This window comes from Ornithorhynchus anatinus, chromosome 19, assembly GCF_004115215.2.
Source record: "Ornithorhynchus anatinus isolate Pmale09 chromosome 19, mOrnAna1.pri.v4, whole genome shotgun sequence".
Classification (NCBI taxonomy): Eukaryota; Metazoa; Chordata; class Mammalia; order Monotremata; family Ornithorhynchidae; genus Ornithorhynchus; species Ornithorhynchus anatinus.
In genome coordinates this window covers 3,084,033-3,104,567 of record NC_041746.1, presented here as the reverse complement: position 1 = coordinate 3,104,567, position 20,535 = coordinate 3,084,033, and the positions used below count along the sequence as shown (strand labels likewise).

At 53.4% G+C, this 20,535-nt stretch overlaps 1 protein-coding gene across 7 annotated transcripts in view; it reads left to right on the top strand.

Moving 5' to 3' along the window:
• PLD5 (phospholipase D family member 5) overlaps positions 1–19,271 on the top strand; it is a 70,759-nt gene extending 51,488 nt beyond the window's left edge. For all 7 annotated transcript variants that reach the window (XM_039914820.1, XM_029047565.2, XM_007672433.4 and 4 more), the window contains 5 exons: positions 8,751–8,948; positions 11,794–11,933; positions 12,852–13,020; positions 17,051–17,165; positions 18,386–19,271. In XM_039914820.1, coding sequence (XP_039770754.1) covers positions 8,751–8,948; positions 11,794–11,933; positions 12,852–13,020; positions 17,051–17,165; positions 18,386–18,624 — 861 coding nt within the window. In that variant the 3' untranslated portion in view covers positions 18,625–19,271. The remainder of the gene's footprint in view (positions 1–8,750; positions 8,949–11,793; positions 11,934–12,851; positions 13,021–17,050; positions 17,166–18,385) is intronic.
• Positions 19,272–20,535: the final 1,264 nt, after the last annotated feature.

The window sequence follows — 20,535 nt, the reverse complement described above, 5'->3', positions numbered from 1 at the left end:
ATAACAGACTAATTGTGGTATCTGTAAAGCGCTTATCACGTGCCAGGCACCGTACTAATCGCTGGGGTGGGTACAAGCAATTCGGGTCGGAAACGGTCCCCGCCCCACATGGGGCTCACGGTCTTAATCCCCATTTTCCAGATGAGGTAACTGAGGCGCAGAGAAGAGCGATGACTTGCCCAGGGTCACACAGCGGACGAGTGGCGGAGCCGAGATTAGAACCCAAGTCCTCCTGAGGCCCATGCTCTATCCGTTAGGCCACACTGCTTCTCTTGAGTCCTAACCCCGTGCCTTACCCCCCTGCTGTGACATCCCCATGTGGAAAGAGGTTCTTTTTGGGGGGCGAAGGGGAAGTAGAAGCTGGCCCGGGTTCCTCTCTGAGCCGCGCCGTCACCTGCTACGCAGATTCAGCAGTCGCAGCTGGCTTTCTCTTTTGAAAGTCAGCCTTAAAATGTTTTCTTTTTTTTTATCTTTAGCTTTCATCTGTTCTCCCGGCACAGCCACGGAGTCCTGAGAGAGGGAAGGGGTGGCGGGAGGGAGAGGGAATATCGTAGAAACGGGACTTTTTTATAGGTGACAACATGATACTCGGCCTGAAATCAAGATGGAAAGGCAAGACAGCGAGATCTCAGGAGCAGGTGGGAATTGCCCGGTGTTTGGAAAGGTTTTCTGGTTAGGCGAGGCTTGTTTTGGGGGTTGGCCGGGGAAGTCCGGGGGGGCTGTCTGCAGTCTTTTTTCTTTATAGTATCTGTTAAGCGCTTACTATGCGTCGGAAACTGTCCCGAGCGCTTGGTCTCTCAGCAGGAGGGTGGTGAAGGTGCCTGAGCCAAACACGCTGTTGGAAGACGCTGAAGGAAATCGCGGACGTTTCCGTTGTGGGCCTGTGGCCCCTGTTGATGGGTGATATTTATTAAGTGCTGATTACGCGAAGGGCACTGGACTAAGCACTTGGGAGAGTACAATACAGTCGCTAGACGCGATCCCTGCCCTCCAGGAGCTTCCAGTCTAAGATATCCTAGGCCAAAGTGTTTCGTTCTTGGGTCCGGCGAGGCAGAATCGATCGATCAGACGTTATTCCCCTCTTGAACGACAGTTGGATGAGAGACAACTGGTGCGACCTGCTTAAATTAGAAAATGGAAAGGAAAATCTGTTTTGAGCACCTCTTCTACTCAGGGGAGGGGTAAGAATAATCAGATCTGAAATCCTGAGACTAACTGTGACTCCCGTCATCCTCTGGGATGTCGAGAGGCGGCGGGCTTCTCTTTGCTAATTGTATTCGTTGAGCGCTTACTCTGCGCCGAGCGGTATACTCAGCGCGGAGGTAGATATGACAAGATCATCATGTTGGACACACCCCGTGGCCCACGTAGGGCTCACAGTCTTAATCTCCGTTTTACAGCTGAGGGAACCGAACTGCTTCAGCCCCAAGCCTTGTCTCTGGCAGCGGGCGAATCCGCACCGTCCCGGACCCGTTCAGAAAGTTGTCCGTGCTGCTTTCCGGACCCCCCCCTCCTTCCCAGTAGCCCTGGGGACCGGAAAACCCTCCTCCACTCCTGACCGAAATACCTCCCCGCAACCCCCGTTGGCCCTCTGGACTGCTCACTTCTCCCCGGTCCCCGGCTTCATTTTCGGCTCCCCTCGGCTGGACGTTCCTCAAACCCCCAGACGGATTCTGCTGTACGTGGCGGGAGAGACTGTCCTCGGGAGCGGGTTGATGCTAGGTTGCTTTAACTACATAGGGCTGGCAGGGCCTCAGACTCCGTCCTTTAGCTCCCGCCGTTTCCCCCACATGGCAGAAACACACCTAATAATTCATTCAATAGTATTTATTGAGCGCTGACTGTGTGCAGAGCACTGTACTAAGCGCTTGGAACGGACAAATCGGTAACAGATACGGTCCCTGCCCTTTACAGTCTAATCGTAATAATATTAGTATTTGTTAAGCGCTTACTATGTGCAGAGCACTGTTCCAAGCGCTGGGGTAGATACAGGGTCATCAGGTTGTCCCACGTGAGGCTCCCAATCGTCATCCCCGTTTTACAGATGGGGGAACTGAGGCCGAGAGAAGTGAAGTGACTTGCCCGCGGTCACACAGCTGCCAAGTGGCAGAGCTGGGATTCGAACCCATGACCTCCGACTCCCAAGCCCGGACTGAGCCATGCTGCTTCCCCTGAGTAATAATGATTTCCGGGATACTCGTTAACTGCTTACTGTGCGCCAAACACTGAACTAAGCATCGGAGTAGATGCAAGACAAGCAGATTGGACGCAGTCCCTGTCCCACAAGGGGCTCACAGTCTAATCAATCAGTCAGCGGTGTTTACTGAGCACTTACTGCGTGCAAGAGCCCTGTACTAAGCGCTTGGGAGAGTACAACAGAATTAGCAGTCACGTTCCCTTTTTTTCTAGTGATGTTAAGCGCTCCCTATGTGCCAGGCACCGTTCGAAGCGCTGGGGTAGATGCAAGATAATCAGATTGGACACAGTCCACGGCCCACAAGGGGCTCACAGCGGTAATCCCCATTTTAAAGATGAGGTGACTTGGGGCTCACCGTAACAATGGGAAGGAGAATATGTATTTTATCTGAATTTTACCGAGGAGGAAACCGTTGAGGTTAAATGACTTTTGCGAGGTCAATTGACAGGTTATGCCTGCGGTAGGATTAGGACTCGTGTTTCCTCCGATGGAGGAAAGTGACCACTCCAAGCTCGGCCTCCCTTTCGCGGATATCAGTCAATCAGTGGTATGTATTGAGCGCTTACTGTGTGCGGAGCACTGTACTAAGTGCTTGGGGGGGAGAGTACAATAGAACGGAGTGGGTAGACACGTTTCCTGCCCGCAAGGAGCTTCTAGTCTAGAAGAACGGTCAGCCGTGAGCTGGACTGCCTCCAAAGCCTCTCAAGAACCTACGGTTTGCCCCGCGGGTGGATTTAGCTTTGAAGTCGTCGGAGATATCTGATGCCCGAGGCATCTGGATTCAGAGATTTCGGGGGGTCATCCACAAAAATCTGGCTTTCGTATTCGAAAAAGACACCACTTAGGGTGAAGTTTACCTGCGAGAGAGTGTGCGTGTGACTAAAACGCACGCCATGGGATCCACAACGCTGGCCACGTTGGGCACGCAAAACGTCCCTTCTTGTGTTGTTGTGTTTAATGCTTGCAGCACAGGGCCCTGTTCTCTTATGCCTCCGTCTCTCTTTCCCTGCAAAGATTTTGTTCAAAGAGAGCCGTTCCCTTTTTTAATTATTTTTATATACCAGTCAATCATCATTACTGAGCACTTACCGTGCGCAGAGTACTTTGCTTAGCACTTGGGAGAGCACGATACCGCAGAATTAGCAGACACGTTCCCTGCCCACAACGATGCACGGTACTTGCTAAGCATTTGCTGCGCGGCGGACGCTGTTCTAAGCGCTGGGGTAGGCGCGAGCTAATCAGGCTGGGCACAGGCCATGCCCTTCACGGGGCTCGCAGTAGTAATCCTCATTTTACAGATGGGGTAACTGAGACCCAGGGAAGTTAAGCGACTTGCCCAGGGTCACGCAGCGAAGAAGTGGGGGGCCGGAATTAGAACCCAGGTCCTTCCGATCTCTACTTGATGGCAGCGCACCGTGCCGGTCTGCAACTGACCCCCAGTTATCAGCTGCAGAGCAGCATGATCCGAGGCTCTGTGTGTATCCGGTAATAATGATAACGTTGGTATTTGTTAAGCGCTTGCTATGTGCCGAGCACTGTTCTAAGCGCTGGGGTAGACACGGGGTCATCAGGTTGCCCCACGTGAGGCTCAGAGTCTTAATCCCCATCTTACAGATGAGGGAACCGAGGCCCGGAGAAGTGAAGTGACTCGCCCACAGTCACACAGCTGACAAGTGGCAGATCCGGAATCCGAACCCATGACCTCTGACTCCCAAGCCCGGAGTCTGGCCATGGAATGGCGGTAGGCCATTCGTGGTTGAAAACTCACATGCCCAGTGATGAAAAAGGGCCTAAAATATTCCGCTCGTCGGAGGAGAGAAGACGTGATCCGAGGATCGGGGCATTTGATGGTTCGAAAAGCTCCCGTTGGCATCTCGGCCGGGCAGTTGAATACGACCTCCAGTCGGAGCTTCCAGCAGCGTATTCTGTTTCATTTCCATAAAGGAGAAACGTGAAATGAACTTTCCCGCTCACTTCCCCCCTGCTCTCTTGGGTTTCTGACGCCTAAAAGAGATAAAGCGGAGTGCGTTTCCAGAAGCGGACACCCCGCGACAGCTCGGATTCCTTCTGCCTGATTCCAATCAATCATATTCATTGAGGGCTTACTGCGTGCAGAGTACTGTACTGAGCGCTTGGGGAGGCTGCGATATACAGCAGGACGAATTGGAGCCGTCCTGTCGGTGTGGGTTGTAGAGCTGGCCAAGGGTCGAGTTTCGTGGCTGCTGATTTTAATAAGACTTTGAAGGTGAGAAGGATGATTGTCTGTTGCCTGGGAAAGGAGGGGGGGCTCCGGGCCGGAGGCGGGATGTGGGCGAGGGGCCGGCGGCGAGATGGACGATACGGAGATAGAGCGGGTAGGTTGGCATTAGAGGAGCGGAGTTGTAGAAGGAAGGCAGGAAGGTGAGGTGGGAGAGGGCGAGGTGATTGAGTGCTTTCAAACTGACGGCGAGGAGTTGGAGGAGCAGGTGGGTGGGCTCATCGGATTGCATCGTATCTACCCCGGCGCGTTAAGCGCAGGGATGGCACTTCACTTCTCTGGGCCTTCCGTAAAATGGGGATTTGGACTGCGAGCCCGATGTGGGTCACGGCTCGGACAGCTTGTGTCTACCCCGGCGCTTAGAACGGTGCCTGGCGCCAAGGAAGCTCTTGACTGGAAACAAACAACAAACTGACACTATTATTATTATTTCCTGATTTAAGACGTGAATTCGCCCCTGCCAACTTCGAGTTCATCGACCTCGTCTCTCCCCACCCTTCAAGAAAAGAAAAAAACGTATCGGGGCTGAAATTCCGAAGCTTAAATCCCAGCCGCCGGCGTTAACGTTAGCAGCTGTTTTCCACGTAGCTTTTCTGACATCCAGGAGGGCGGGCTCTGTTTTTATTTTAAATGCGGCTGAGAAAAGATGTATTAAGAAGAAAATTAAGGCTCTCCGTTCCCAACGGATCCGTCGCCGGAGCGCGCCGGAGATGGCGAGACCGTCTCCTAATTGCGTTTTCCGTAACTGGTCATTAGAGCCCCGCTCCTGGTAGGTCGGATCTTCCTCGGGCCTCGTCTGAAGACAACCGTCGGGCCTAACGGACTCAGCCACTGAGCAGGTGTCCCCTCCTTTCCCCGGCCTGCCCCTCGCTCCTCTTGCCTTTCATCCGATCTCCGCTCCGCGAAGGGACGGCGGTCGCGCTGACCTACTTTCCAGAGCCGCGGCGGCTGGAATCGTTAATTAACGATGGGAAGGCGAGCGGCGAGAGGGGAGCGACACGCGGGAACAGCCCAGGGCTGCCTTGCCGCCGGAGGCGGAGCTGGGAATCGATTCGACGACGTCTCGCCCCGGACCGCCTAACCGGTGGGCCGGAGAGAGCCGAGCGAAACGCGATCCTCGGCGGCTGGCCTCCGCTCGGCCCCTCGCCTCGCCTCGGAAACCCGCTGGTCGCCTCGGGGTGGTCAGTTCTGCCCGAAACAAAACTGCCAGGCGGTTTAACCTCTAGTTTCGCTTCCCCCGCTGTATCGATCCATCGATTGATGGTATCTATTGGGCGCTTGCTGTGTGCCCAGCACCGTACTAAGCGCTTGGGGGAGTACAATAGAACAATAAAGCAGACACGTTCCCTGACCACAACGAGCTCACAACGCAATGCTCCAGACTGCAACGTCCTTGTGGGCGGGGAATGTGGCTGTTTATTGTTGTCCTCTCCCAAGCGCTCAGTACAGTGCTCTGCACCCAGTAAGCGCTCAATAAATGTGACTGATTGCCAGGACCTCCCCTCTGACTCTGCTTCCTGGCAACACTGGGAAATCTTTTCTGCTGCCTCTTCCTGAATGGGTTTGAATCCCCGTTCGACAGAGTTGTCGAATCCCCATTTTGCAGTTGAGGAAACGGAAAAGAGCGATTGCGGAACTAACACGTAAAGACGACGTCTCAGCTGTTGCCGAGTGTTTGCTTTTTTTCCAAATCCTTTCACGCGCATTATTTCTCTTTAGTTGTGATTCTTTCGTCATCATCTCCCGAAGGGGAATAGCCGGCGTTTGCCCACTAAAAACCGTGTGTTTGATAGGGCGGGTGCAGGAGCGCCGCGGGGATGGAGAAAATCAGGAACAAATAATCCCGAGTGCCTTGGAACGTGTTTGTTGCCTTCCTCGGTGACGTGAGAGAACGGGTATCGCGTGGGTGTCGACCCCAGCTCGGTGGACCGATTCCTAGCCCGGGTGCTCGGGCTCAGACGACCGACCGGCTGAGCGTGTCGACTTCAGCCGGGGCTCTGGGGGAAATCAGGAGAGTGGGGAAGGGGGGCTGAAGAGAGCAGGAGTCGCTTCCCCGACTGACTGATAAAGGGGAGGGAGGAGAGGTGGGAGTCAGGGGACAATGGAGAAGGGAGGGAGAGAGAGAGAAAGAGAAGGAGGAGAGGAGAAAGGAAGGGAGAGAGGGAGGGGAGAAAGGTAGGGAGATGGGAAAAGAGAGAGGGAGAGGGTGAAGGAAGGGAAGAAAGAGAGTGGGAGAGAGGAATAATGTTTTCATGTCTCCTCTAAGCTCTAAACTTCTTGTGGGCAGGGAACGCGTCCACCAGTTCCGTCGTATTGGACTCCCCCGACTGCTCAGTACAGCGCTCTGCACACGGAAAGCCCTCAGTAAATACCGGTGATTGAAGAGAGGGATTCAGTCCTAGTGTCCGCATGTGAAATGTGGACAACGTCAAGGATCCCTCTCTAGAGATGAAGAAGATGAGGGTCGCCTCGTAGGCTGAAGGAAGGCAGGAAGGGGAACTGATTCAACACACTAGAGAGTAATTTCTCTCCGGCGTTTCTAAGGCCTTCAGAATTGAGTCTCTTTTTTTTTAATCTGTCCCAGGTAACTAAACCTCACCTCAAGGACATAAACAGAATCAAGTTAGAGCTCCCGGTAATTAGATTTCCGGTGCTAATACAGAGCATAAATCACTTCTAAACTTGATGAAATTAAGCCAATTGCGGGTGTTTTTTTTTTCCCCCTCTCTGTCAAGGAAATGAAAGCAATACTTGTTCACACTCCTCTAGACTTACCAGAAAATAAACCGGAGCCCCATTTATAAATGATAAATTGAGCTGTGATTATGCTAACTGGTATTAATTAGGAAGGAGTGAAGCCAATTTGGTTTTCCCTTCCATGCTACACTGACGGTCACAAAGGCTCACACTCTCGTGCTCATTATTCTCCAGCAACAATAGCCCTCAGATCCAGGTTGATTTCCTGATGCTTGGCACCTAATATGAATATCAATGCAGCTCGTCTCTCCCGTCTGGGTTGAGAGCGGTTCCATTTTATCGCTTTTGTGCGCTGCGAATTCTTCCAATGCTGGGCTCAGTGGGTGAAGGGGATAAGTGAGAGTTTTGAACACTGTGCCGATAGATGCCTTGTGTAGATCTCTAGCTATTTTTGGATTTCATTAGTGAAATTAATCAGTGATATTTATCGGGCATTTACTGTGCAAAACACTGCCCAAAGCCCTTGGGAGAGTACAGTGTATCAGAGTTGGCAGACACATTCCCCGCCCACAACAAACTCAGAGTCTGGTGATAGAGCAGATGTCATTTCCACCCCAGGACGCTGTCACGTTGGACGCTAAGATAAGATTCTCTGTCCTCATGGGGCTCCCAGGCTAAGTAGGAGGGAGGACAGGTTTTTACTCCCCACTTTACAGGCGAGGAAATAGAGGCACGGAGCAGTTCGGCCAATTACCCAAGGTCACCCAGCAGGCAAGGGGCAGAGTCGGGGTTAGAACCCAGGTCTTCTGAACTCCCGGGCCCCGCGCTCTTTCCGCTAGGTCACGTTGCTTCCGACATGAGACAGGGAGGCAGGAGACTCAGATTCTAATCCACCTCTGCCGCTGCTCCGTTACGTGACCTGGAGAAAAGTCATTCAGCCTCTCTGGACTGCCATAGTTTCCCCCCTCTAGACTTGAAGCGCGTTATGGGCAAGGAATGTGTCCATTAAATCTGTTGAGTTGTACTTTCTCCAGCACTTAGTACACTGTTCTGCACGAACCACTGAACTAGGTACTTAATAATAATAAAGGTATCTGTTAAGCACTTACTATGTGCCAGTCACTGTTATTGATAATAATAATGATGGCATTTGTTAAGCGCTTACTATGTGCCAAACACTATTCTAAGCACTGGAGTAGATACAGAGTAGTCGGGTTGCCCCACGTGGGCTTACGGTCTTAATCCCCATTTTACAGATGAGCTGAGGCCCAGAGAAGTGAAGTGACTTACCCAAGGTCACACAGACAAGTGGCAAAGTCGGGATCAGAACCCATGACCTTCTGACTCCCAGGCCCGGGCTCTATCCGCTAGGCCAAGCTGTTGCTTGGGAGAGTACACAGTAACAGCATAACAGACGCTTTCCCTGCCCACAACACTCACGAGCCTCGTGTGAGGCCAACTCCGAGGCGTTGGATCGGCTTAGTCCCCCGGCACGGGGGGGGGCCGTGCTAAATAAATCCCACGGTGATGATTTATACTCTCCAGGATGGATCGGTGTCTTTCTACGCCGTTAAAAGGTTTTGCATTTTCATTTCACAGATGAAGGAGCTCGGCGTCATCTTCTATAACTGCAGCTGCCTGGTCTTAGACATTCAGAGGATATTCGCCTTGTACAGCTCGCTCAAATACAAGACCAAAGTACCACAGTCCTGGTCCAAGAGATTGTATGGGGTCTATGACAACCAAAAAAAACTGCAGCTCCAGTTGAACGGAACCAAATCGGAAGCCTTTGTCTCGGTGAGCGGGCGGGGACTCGACCGTAATGATGATGTAATAATTACAGTATTTGTTCAGCCCTTACAACGTGCCGAGCACTGTTCATTCTGCAGGCCTTTGGAGAACAGTGCTCGGCACACGGTAGGCGCTTAAAAAATACCGCGGTTATCGTATGCTTCGGTCGGCGGACCTCTGGCCGGAGCCGACGATTCTCGTTCGGATCATGGCAGTGATTGCGGTGTTTAAGAGCTTACTGTGTGCCGAGCATCGGACTAAGTCCTCGGGTAGATACAAGATACGGGTCAGACACAGTTCCGTCCCTCATGGGGTTCCCAGTCTAAGTAGGGAGAAGGGGGAATCCCCATTTTACAGATGAGGAAACTGAGGCACAGAGCAGGGTCCCGCCCAGGGTCACGCAGAGGGCGAGAGGGAGAGCCGGGATCAGAAGAGGGTCGTTTCCGCTGTCCGCTGGTCTGACGAGTTCGTCCTGTAAGTTCCGAGACACCCGGGTCACCAGCGGACGACCGGAACGGGACCCGGAGCGGCTGGCAAGCCTCCTGGCAAGGGCCGACGTCGAGCGCCAGAGGCGGCCAACTCGTGAGGGTGAAGACGGGGTAGAGATTTTAGAGGTTTGGAGACCAGGAGGGAACAGGCACCAGAGAACTTTAAAGAGCACCTCGCTGCTCTCCTACTCATCTCGCTGCTCCCAAGCAATCGATCGTTCTTATTTACTGAGCACTTACTGTGTCCAGGGCACCGTGCTGAGCCCTCGAGAGAGTACGGCCTAACAGCCGCATTCCCTGCTCACAACGAGCTTACATTCTTACTCTTATTAATAATAATAATAATAATAATGATGGCATCTGTTAAGCGCTTACTATGTGCGAAGCACTATTACAACCCAGCCTGCACAATTCGCTCCTCTAATGCCAACCTGCTCTCACCGTACCTCCCTCTCATCTGTGTCGCCGCTCACCTTGCACTCACATCTTGACTCCGGTCTGGAACACCCTACCTCTTCATAACCGACCGACCACCTCCGAAGCCTTACCGAGGGCCCGGCTCCTCCGGGAGGCCTTCCCCGATTCGGCCCTCGTTTCCTCTTCTCCCCCTCCCCTCCACCTTGATTTGCCCCCTTAATTCACCTCTCCCTCAGCCCCACGGGGCTTGAGTGCCTCTCCGTAATTTCTGGATTTATATTAATCTCCGTCTCCCCCTCTAGACCGTAAGCTCGTGGTGGGCGGGGAGCGTGTCTACCAACTCCGTGGCGTCGTACCCTCCCGGGGGCTTAGTACGGTGCTCTGCCCGCGGTTAAGCGCTCGATAAATGCCACGGATTGATCGACTGAAACCGGCAAAACCCGAGTTTCCGGTCAGAGCTGAAGAGAACCAAAATGGGGACGTTCCAGTCTATGAGGCTCCCAGCTCCCAATCCCCATTCAAATCCCCGTCCGCCTCCACGCTCCAGACGAAACCTCTAGACCGTAAGCTCGTTGCGGGCGGGGAATGTGGCCGTTACATCGTTCTATTATACTCTCCCACGCGCTCAGGACAGTGGCAAGTCCAAGCCGATACAGATTTAACGACCGTCAGCAATACTCTGGTTCACCAAAATCTCATCAGGAATCTATTTATAACCCTACTTTTCGGTGGCGAAAAGTCGCGAAAGGGTTAACTCCTTTTTAAAGATATCGGCGCCTCCGAGACTGTGTCCAGTACAAATGTACAAACAACTTCCATCGGAAGTCGCAGAGAATAATGTGCCTGGCTGATACGGAATATAAATTTTCATAAAAATTATATAAGGAACAGAGTGGAGTTGTTTTGCTTCTGGCATAAATAGCTTACTGGCTAAATTTAACTCTTGGAGGCGAGAGGATTATATTTTCATTTGATTTAAAAAAATTTTTTTTTTTATCAGTTCAAGAAGCCAAGAATAATGGTAGACTGAATTCTTCCCTGCTTGGGAAGACTAAGAATAGTTCAAGGTCTATTTTAATTGAGTCACAGAGGAGAAAGCTTCCAACTCTACTTGCTTGTGCCCCTGTCCGATCTCATCAATCGTCCGAGGCTGACGTGAGGTGTATCGGAGCGGGTGGGCCCCGAGGAGGATCGAACTAGGAGAATTAGCCAAGCCGGGTCGCCATTTTGAAGTGGTCGCCGTAGAGGATGTTTAGGTTAAAGCTGGCGGGGGGGGCAGAACTGGGGGTCTCTACCCCCCTGGCTTGGTGTGCAGGGTTAGAGGGACCCTCTCTGCTTCCTTTCACTACTTTTCCAGAAGAACCCCACGCTGAGGAAAATTCCCACCCCTTGAGCAGCACTATGGGGTCAGACTCCTTACCCAAGGGGAGATTGTGTTCTAACAGGGAGGAAGACTGGAAGCAGCATGGCATAATGATGCTGATGATGGTATTTGTTAAACGCTAACTATGTGCCAAGCACTGTTCTAAGCGCCGGGACAGATGCACGGTAATCAGGTTGTCCCACGTGGGGTTCACGGTCTTGATCGCCGTTTTACAGATGGGGTAACTGAGGCCCAGAGGAGTGAAGTGACTTGCCCAAAGTCACACAGCTGGCAAGCGGCGGGGCCGGGATTAGAACCCCACGACCTCGACTCTCGGGGCCCAACACACAAGGAGCTAACGTCTGTAATTTATTTATTTCTATTAATGCTTCCAGTCTAGAGGGAGAGACAGACATTAATAGAAATAAATAACCTTGAGGTCCAGCCGTGGGTAGCCTCGTGGTGGAGACGGGGGCAGGGACCAGTCGCCCTCCCCAGATGGGCTCGCCGAGCGGTTTTGGGGGGCAAGAGAAAATCAAATAGCAACGTCAGGTGACGTTCCGGTCTGCTCTTCCCTCCTCAGAATTCCCCCAAACTCTTCTGCCCCAAAAACAGAAGCTTCGATCTGGACGCCATCTACAGCGTTATCGACGACGCCCGGAAGTTCGTCTATATCGCGGTGACGGATTACCTGCCTCTCATCTCCAACGTCAACGCTCAAAGGTCGGTGGAGGGCGGGGCCCCGGGGCCCGTTTCCCGGAGGGCAGGCACGGTCTGAGGAGAGGCCTTTTGCCGGGATACCGAGGCCTCCGAGGAAGGAGGCAGAGCAGCCTGCCCTTGGGCAGTTACGACGGGGGTCGTTTTGCCCATCGCTCACCGGGTCACGATGATGATGAAGTCTCAGAAGAATCCTTTTGCCGTGAGAGAGAACTAGGAGAAGGAGGAAGAGGAGTGTTTTACTGGGGTGCATCATGGCCACCAGGCACAGAGAAGTGAAAGTAAACTTGCCCAAGGCCACACGGCAGACACGTGGTGGAGACGGGATTAAAACCCAGGTCCATCTGACTCCCAGGCCCCTGCTCTATCCACCTAGCCACGTTGCTTCGCTAAGCCATCTCTTTTAAGCTGACCTCTAAGGCCAGTTAATACAAGATAGAATAATAATGATAACGATGATGGTGTTTGTTAAGCGCTTACTGTGTGCCAAACACTGTTCTAAGCGCTGGGATAGATACAAGGTTATCGGGTTGTCCCACGTGGACTTCACAGTTTTAATCCCCATTTTCCAGATGAGGTCACTGAGGCCCAGAGAAGTGAAGTGACTTGCCGAAAGTCACGCAGCTGGCAAGCGGCGGGGCCGGGATTAGAACCCGTGACTCCCAAGCCCGGCCTCTTTGTTTTTTGCTAGCTAAAGTTACACCTACTTTCCCGCTGAGGTAATGTTTCTTTGACTTTCCGACTTACTTTTCCACTCCCCCCTCTAGGCGATAAGCTCGTTTTGGGCGGGGAATGTGTCCGTTTATTGTTCCGTCGTCCTCTCCCAAGTGCTCAGTACGGTCCTCCGCACCCCGTGAGCGCTCAAAAACTACGACCGACCGACTGACTTTTTCAACTCGGCTTTTTTCCCGCCCCCCCCCGCAGGATTTACTGGCCCGATTTGGATGGGAAGATAAGAGAGGCCCTCATTTTGCGAAGCGTCAAAGTTCGACTGCTCATAAGTTTCTGGAGGAACACCGACCCTCTCACGTTCAACTTTGTTTCATCCCTTAAAGCGATTTGCACTGAGATCCCCTCCTGCAGTTTGAAAGTGGTAAGCCCTGCACGGGCGGGATTCATTCGTTCATTCAGTCGTATTTACTGAGCGCTTACTGGGTGCGGAGCACCGTACTGAGGGCTTGGAAAGTACAATGCGCCAATAAAGAGAGACGATCCCCGCCCACGACTGTCTGAGGGGGAGCGGTGTTTTTACTGAGCTCTTCCTCTTTGCGTGCCCAAGCACTCTGCTGAAGGCCGGGGACGATGAAGGAGAGTCAGACGGGGGCTGGGAGACAAAATGGGGGAAGACAGTCACGTCTCAAAGACTCTTTTCACCCTTTCACTGATCTGGGGATTCGGTTTCTCCCTCGGCGCTTAATAAGTCTTAATCCCCATTTGACAGACGAGGTGACTGAGGCCCAGAGACGTAAAGTGACTTGCCCGAGGTCTCACGACCGTCAAGTGGCGGAGCCAGGATTTGAACCCAGGTCCTTCCGACTCCCAGGCCCGGGGCTTTATCCACCGGGCCGCGCTGCTTTGTGTCCTTCATTTCGCCATTTTTCAGCACCGAAGGCAACACCGATTAATTAGTCGAAAGCATTCATTGAGCGCTTCCAGTGTAGAGCGCCCCGTACCGAGCGCTTGGGAGAGTCCGGTACGGTGGAGTCGGTAGTTTCGATCCCAACGCCGAAGGACCTTACGGTCCGGTAGCACTGTGACACGGCCAGCCCGCGTCGGAGGCTCGCGGCCCGGTGTAATCTCCTCCCGGCGGTTCCGGTTTCAGGGCCGAGCGTCCGGAGCAGGCGGGTGGGGATGCCGTCGCCTCGAGAGGTCAGTTCCCCGCGGGGTCTGAGACGTGCGGGTGACGGAAAAACGGCAGAATCCCCGGCCCCCTCCCCACACTGAGCTGCGGCGTTGGTTCCTTCGCTCCTCGTTCGATTCATTCGATGGTATTTGGTGAGCGCCTTCTGCGTGCAGAGCACCGGACCTTCACGTGGGAGAGATCACCGTCACGAGAGTCAGACGCGCCCCCTGCCCGTGACGAGCTTAGAGTCTAGAGGGGGAGACGGTCATTGATATCAATAAATGAATGAAAGATAGGGACACAGGCGCTGGGAGAGGGGGGATGAATAAAGAGAGCGGCAAGTCAGAGTGAGGCAGGAGGGAGGGGGAGAAGAGGAAGGGAGAGCTCAGTCGGGGAAGGCCTCTTGGAGGAGATGCGCCTTCAGTAAGATTTTGAAGTCGGGGAGAGGGAAGTACCACCACCCCCTCCGGCAGCCCGGATTTTAATTAAACAAACACATCACCCTTGAAATGTCTCCATTCCTGTCGCTTCCACCTGGGCCCCTGCCGTATATCAGCCAACAATAATCCCGAACCCTCATAACGCGCGATCTCTGGGATAGTTTCGTTCATCCGGGTAACGATATTTTCCCTCTCACCTATAGACGTCTTGCAAGGCCCAGTGGATCCTCCCTGAAATCCCATTTTGTCACTCCACGGTTGACGTTCGTTGAGACGCACGGGTCGATTTTGTCCAACTGTCGGCTGATCTCTTAATAAAACCGCCCGGCGATGCGAAATGAGTCAGACGAGCCGACGCCTACGTCTTGAATTTGGTCGCCGAACGGGCCGTCTTTCCACCGTTAACTGGCTACGGTGTGAGAGATCAGGTCCTCAGAGAGGGCTAATCCCTAAAAAAGAGAGAGGAAGCTAAAATGGTAATGAGAAACAATCTAGGATTTTGTTGGGCTTGAAGTCACCTGATGGCTGACCTGATCTTTGTAATCCAGAGAAGCCACATTTGCCCTGGCTAAATTTAATGCCCGTAGTAATAATCATGACTCTGGTACTTGATAAATTAAGCGCTTAATATGGGCCGAGCTCTCTTCCAAGTACTGAGCTAGATACAAGTTAATCGGGTTGGACGCCGTCCTTGTCCAAACAGGGGAGAGGAGGATTTGATCCCCGGTCGACAGATGAGGTAACCGAGGCACAGCTAGGTAAATGACTTGCCCGAGGTCACAGAGCGGACACGGGACCCACGCTTTTTCCACTAGGTGCGGGAAAGAGGTTGAAGACTGAGGAGAGACCAAAAAAGCAGAGTTGTCCACTCCACAGCCCGGCTCCTCGGGGGGCTCTGGCAAGATCTGAGAAAGAGTTGCCTGTCGGGGCTTCAGGGACCCAAAATGGTGGCTTTCAATCTCGTCAGTCTGTCGATGATATTAATTGAGCGCTTACAGTGTGCAGAGCACCGTATTAAGCGTTTGGGAGAGTACGACACGAGCGGCGTGGCGAGGTGGATAGAGCGCAGGCAGGCCTGGGAGTCAGAAGGTCACGGGTTCTGGTCCCGGCTCCGCCGCTCGTCTACTATGTGGCCTTGAGCGAGTCACTTCACTTCTCTCATCCTCTATTACCTCATCTGTCAAATGGGGATTGAGAGTGTGAGCCTCACGTGGGACCCGATTTGCTTATATCCATGCCCAGCGCTTAGCACAGTACCCGGCACGTAGTAAATGCTTAGCAAATAGCACAATTATTTTGATGATTATCTAAGCAGGGCAGAAACGGTCCCTGTCCCGAAACGGGTCTCACCATCTAAGGTGGAAGAAGAACAGTTATCTCGTCCCCCATTTTACAGAGGTAGAAACTGAGGCACGGAGAGATTTTTTTTTTTTTTTTTTTAAGTGACTTGTCTAAGGTCTCCCAGCGGGCAATATGGCAGTTCCAGGACTAGAACCCTGGTCTCTTCACTCCCAGCCCCGTGCTCTTTCCCCTAAGGCACGCCGTTTCTCCAGAGCATCTGGGGGCAGCTGCTCTTCCCCACCGCTCTCAAGACCCTCGGCGTCACCCAGAAGTTCGGACTCCCCCAGACCGGGAGGACAAATGCTTGGCTGATCGGGAAATGGAAGGGTTTTTAATGGCCACTCTCTCTCTCCCTCTCCCAGAATGTGCTTTCAATCCGAAGCCAGTAAAAATCTAATTATCCCAAGAGCACAAGCCAGAAATGAGCCCGTTCTGGATAATTTTTTATTTTGATTGAAATCTGGGCCCGTCGTGGGGTCACGGCGGCCAATAAAAGATGACAGTCAGCATTCGGGGACCGGAGGATACCTCGTAAAGGATTTAACAACTAGCCACCTACCTCGCTTGGGGACGAAGAGCTGGTCTTAATGCAATGTCCGCTTTGTGTCGTCGGGAAATCTTGCAGCGGAACAGAGTTTTCCCCTTTCCCTCAGGTTGCCGTTTTCCCCGTCGGCTTGCTCGTCGCCAGCAGATCTTGTGTTTCCCCACTCTCTGACATCGTTGACTAATCGGGTGCCTCAGCTCGGTTTGTAATGGTCCGAACGATAATCCTAATGATGACGGTGGTACTTGCCGAGCGCTTCCCGTGTACCAAGTGCTGTATCGAGCGCCGAGGTAGGTACAAGATGGTCAGGTCCGGTGCCGTCCCTGTCCCACGTGAGGCTCCCCGGCCTCAACGGGAGGAAGGAGAGCTATTGAATCCCCACCGGATGGGCGAGAAAACTGAGGCCCAGAGAAATGAAGCGGCCTGCCTGAGCTCACACAGCAGGCACAAGGCGGAGCGGGATTAGCGAAGCCGCGCGGCCGAGTGGCTAGAGCCCGGGCCTGGGAGGCAGAAGGACCCGGGTTCTAATCCTGGCTCTGCCGCTCGTCTGCTGTGTGACCTTGGGCAAGTTACTCCGTTCCTCAGTTCCCTCATCTGGAAAACGGGGATTGAGATCGAGAGCCCCCACGTGGGACTAGGACCGCGTCCGACCCCGTTTGCTCGTACGCACCCCGGCGCTTAGAACGGGGCCTGGCAAATAGGAAGTGCTTAACAAATGCCATCGTTGTTATTATTATTTTTAGAACCCGGGTGCCCCGACGCCCGGGCTCTTTCCACAAGGCCGCACATCGTGGAAAGCCGAGATGAGTCCAGATGGCTTTTCCGGCTGAGCGAGATCTGGACGCCATTTGTTCTTCTGCCCCGGGCTCATCGGCACGCCCTCGTCCCCCAGGGAAAGGGACCGAGACGGGCTCTGTCTTCTCCTCCCCCGGCCTCACTTTTCTTTTCTTTGCAGAAATTCTTTGACCTGGAGAAAGAGAGCGCTTGCTCTTCCAAAGAACAGAAGGATAACTCCTTCCTGAAGTTAAACCGCAACAAATACGTGGTGACCGACAGGGAGGTTTACATTGGTAAGTGACCCATGGGCCAACTGATGAGGCAGGGATGTGAAGGGACCCTGGAGGAAAAGCCCCCACTTTTACCCCCAGCCACCGCCCCCCGGCCCCCAACTGAGGGGTCCCCTGCTAGCATCTGTCCTCCCCTGGACTGTCCCCCCAGTAATAATAATAATAATAATAATGATGATGATGACGGTGTTGTGTGTCAAGCGCTATTCTAAGCGCTGGGGTGGATTCAAAGTAATTGAGTAGCACAGGGGATCCCAGGGGGCTCACGGTCTTAATCCCCATTTTACAGATGAGATGACTGAGGAGCTGAGAAGTTGAGTGACTTGCCCAAGGTCACACAGCAGATACGTGTTAGAACTCTTTCAGCTAAGCCACTCTGCTTCTAATTAATAATAGTAATAATAGCGGTATTTGTTAAGCGCCTACTATGTGCAGAGCACTGTTCTAAGCGCCGGGGGAGATACAGGGTCATCGGGTCGTCCCACGTGAGGCTCACGGTTAATCCCCATTTTCCAGATGAGGTCACCGAGGCACAGAGAAGTGAAGGGACTCGCCCACAGTCACACAGCTGACGAGTGGCAGAGCCGGGAGTCGAACCCGTGACCTCTGACTCCGAAGCCCAGGCTCTTTCCACTGAGCCACGCTGCTTCCAAACAATCGATCAGTCATTCGGAGTTATTTATTACCAGGTGCAGAACACTGTACTAAGCGCTTGAGAGAGGACAAGACGACAGAGTAGGGAAGCACGTTCCCTGTCCTCATTGAGCTTCCAGTCTAGAGGGAGGGGGGACAGATATTGATCTTCCAGATCTTGGAGCAGAGGAGTCCCAGACCAGACCTCCTCGCTCGTGCCACTGGAGAGTCTGTTTCCGTTGGAAGGTGACTCTTCCCCGTGGGTTTTTTTTGGCGTATTCCTATGGATTTCAAATGTTGCCGTATTTAGCGCGCCTTGCGAACGTCAATAAGAGATAACATTTACAAAAAGAACAGCAGAGAACTCGTTTGGGGTTTCAAATTGAGCAAAGCTGACAAAAATGCCAAAATAATATGCAAATATTAACGCGCCCATATGGGCCGCTTACCCGGCCGCTATTTTTCTCTTGGCTGGCGCCGCGCGCCGCTCTCCCTGCCGTCGTTCCGGAAAACCGGGCAGCATCTCCCGATCCGCCCGCTAATCCGCGTATTCATTTCTCTTTTCGCGCGCCTTCTCGTTTCTTCTGTAGGGAATTTCGATTGGGTGGGGAACGATTTCACCCAGAACGCCGGAGCCGGCCTGGTCATCGGCCAGGCGGATGCGGGGAACGAGACGAGCGTCATCAAGCAACTGAAGGACGTGTTCGAGAGGGACTGGTATTCGCCCTACGCCCAAAACCTCCAGCTGACCAAAATCCCCAACTGCCTCAGCCACAGACCCATCGCGTCGGCACCGGACGAGACCGCGGCCACGCCGAACGTAAACTGAGAGCGCCTGTCGAGGTCGACCCGGCGGGACGAGTCAGATCTAGGTAGAAGGACTAAGGGGGAAACGGCAAAAAATTGAATACGTCTGTTTTGGGATTTATTTTATTTTATTTTTTTTAAGAGAAAAGCACACTTATCTAAAAGAATCTCTGAAGCGCATAAGGTCATAGCCGACTCCAAGCTCCACCTGGACTGGATTTAAGACTCCTACGTCGGTTACTTCAGACTTGGGATGTTCATTTCCCTCTAGAGGCTGGATGGGAAATCTTACGACGTCGGAATCGAGAGCCTCCGTTCCTCCGGCTTCTGGGACATCTCCTCGCTCCCTGTCCGTTCGGGGCGAAATCCGAAGGGAGGGATCTATTTATGGGAAACGTGAGATGGGTGCTTCACGTCGGCAGAGGCGACTGCCAAAAATCTCCATTTCGGATCCTCTCTCACCTGCCTGGTCCTCCCGGGGATACTGACTCCATCCCGAGACGGACTCTCGGCTCACGTGTCCCCTTCTTTCTCGTACGACCGGTTTTACTTTGTTCGGTCTCCGCCCTTTTCAAACGTTTTCCTTCCTCCCATCTGTCGGGCCTCTCTTCAAAGCTCACTGGAAAAAGAGACACCCCCAGGCGTACGGGTTCTGGGGAGAAACTGACACATTCTGGGAGGGCTAGATTATTCTGTAGATTCACTAGCGGTCGCTCGTTTTAGGTTCCGTGGGAGGCGATTGATTATGAACCAGGAGGGATGCCGGTCTGTCCGGTCCGAATCCGTACCCGCCGGCGAGGATTTATCGGATTCGAATTCTGCCCCGACTCCCGCTACGGTTCGGATAATTCGCTCGCCTTTATTTCCCGGTGGGCCGCGGGGTGCTATCCCCACCTACCTCACGGCCGATCTTAAACGCTAAGCGTTCTCACCTTAACAGCGTCCTTACCTTAGCGTCTCCGCTCCTGGGATCGTGGCGCCGTTGCCCTCCTGGACCCCGACGTCCTTCCTCGGGAGCGGGTGGAGAAACCGAGCTCCAACCCCCGGGGGCGGGGTCTGGTGGAAGCGATGCGGGCGTGGGAGCGGAGGCTGGTTTTATGAGAACGTGCGATGTTGTCGTGGATTCTGGGCATCCCCACGCTAGTGAACCCTCGGCAGGACGCGAGATGGAGCGGAATAATAGCCCGTGCCGTTTCAGGCCAACCTGGGGTTCTTGGTTTCCGGGATTAGGTTAAGCGATCTCACTGAGGCCCGATGCTGCGTGGCGCCCCGTTGACCCAAAGAGGGTGGGCCAGTGTGCTCTGAGTCTTATTGCCGGTGGAACGGTCATTTCCCTTTGGTCTCCCCGTAGGGGCAACGCTGCTGGAGAATTCAGCCTTTCTGGCACGGAGGCTTGGTCCGAAGCCGTCTTTTGCAACGAAGCAGCTTGGCCTAGCAGAGAGAGCGCGGGCCTGGGAGTCAGCGGACCTGGGTTCTGATCCCGGCTCCGCCGCGTACCTGCTGCGTGACCTCGGGCAAGTCGCTTAACTTCTCCGTGTCTCAGTTCCCTCATCTGCAAAATGGGGATCCGGTATACCTGTTCTACTTCCCGTATTTAGACCGTGAGCCCCACGTGGGACCCGATTATCTTGTATCTACCCCAGCGCTTGGCATATAGTAAGCGCTTCACCGATACTGTTACCATCGACCGATCGATTCCCGCCGGGGGGGCTGCACTTCAAAGAGACGGGGAAACGGTTCGCTCCGTGAAGGGCTCACGCGCCTCTGGTAGCCGATGGCCGGGGTCACAATCTGACTGCTGGACGCGTTTTGGAGATTGGCTCAATCGATCAGTTGTCTTTATCGAACGCTCACTGCGTGCGGAGCTCTGTACTAAGCGCTTGGGGAGAGTGCAGTGTAATTTATGAGAGTTGGTTGCCCACAGAGGCCTTCC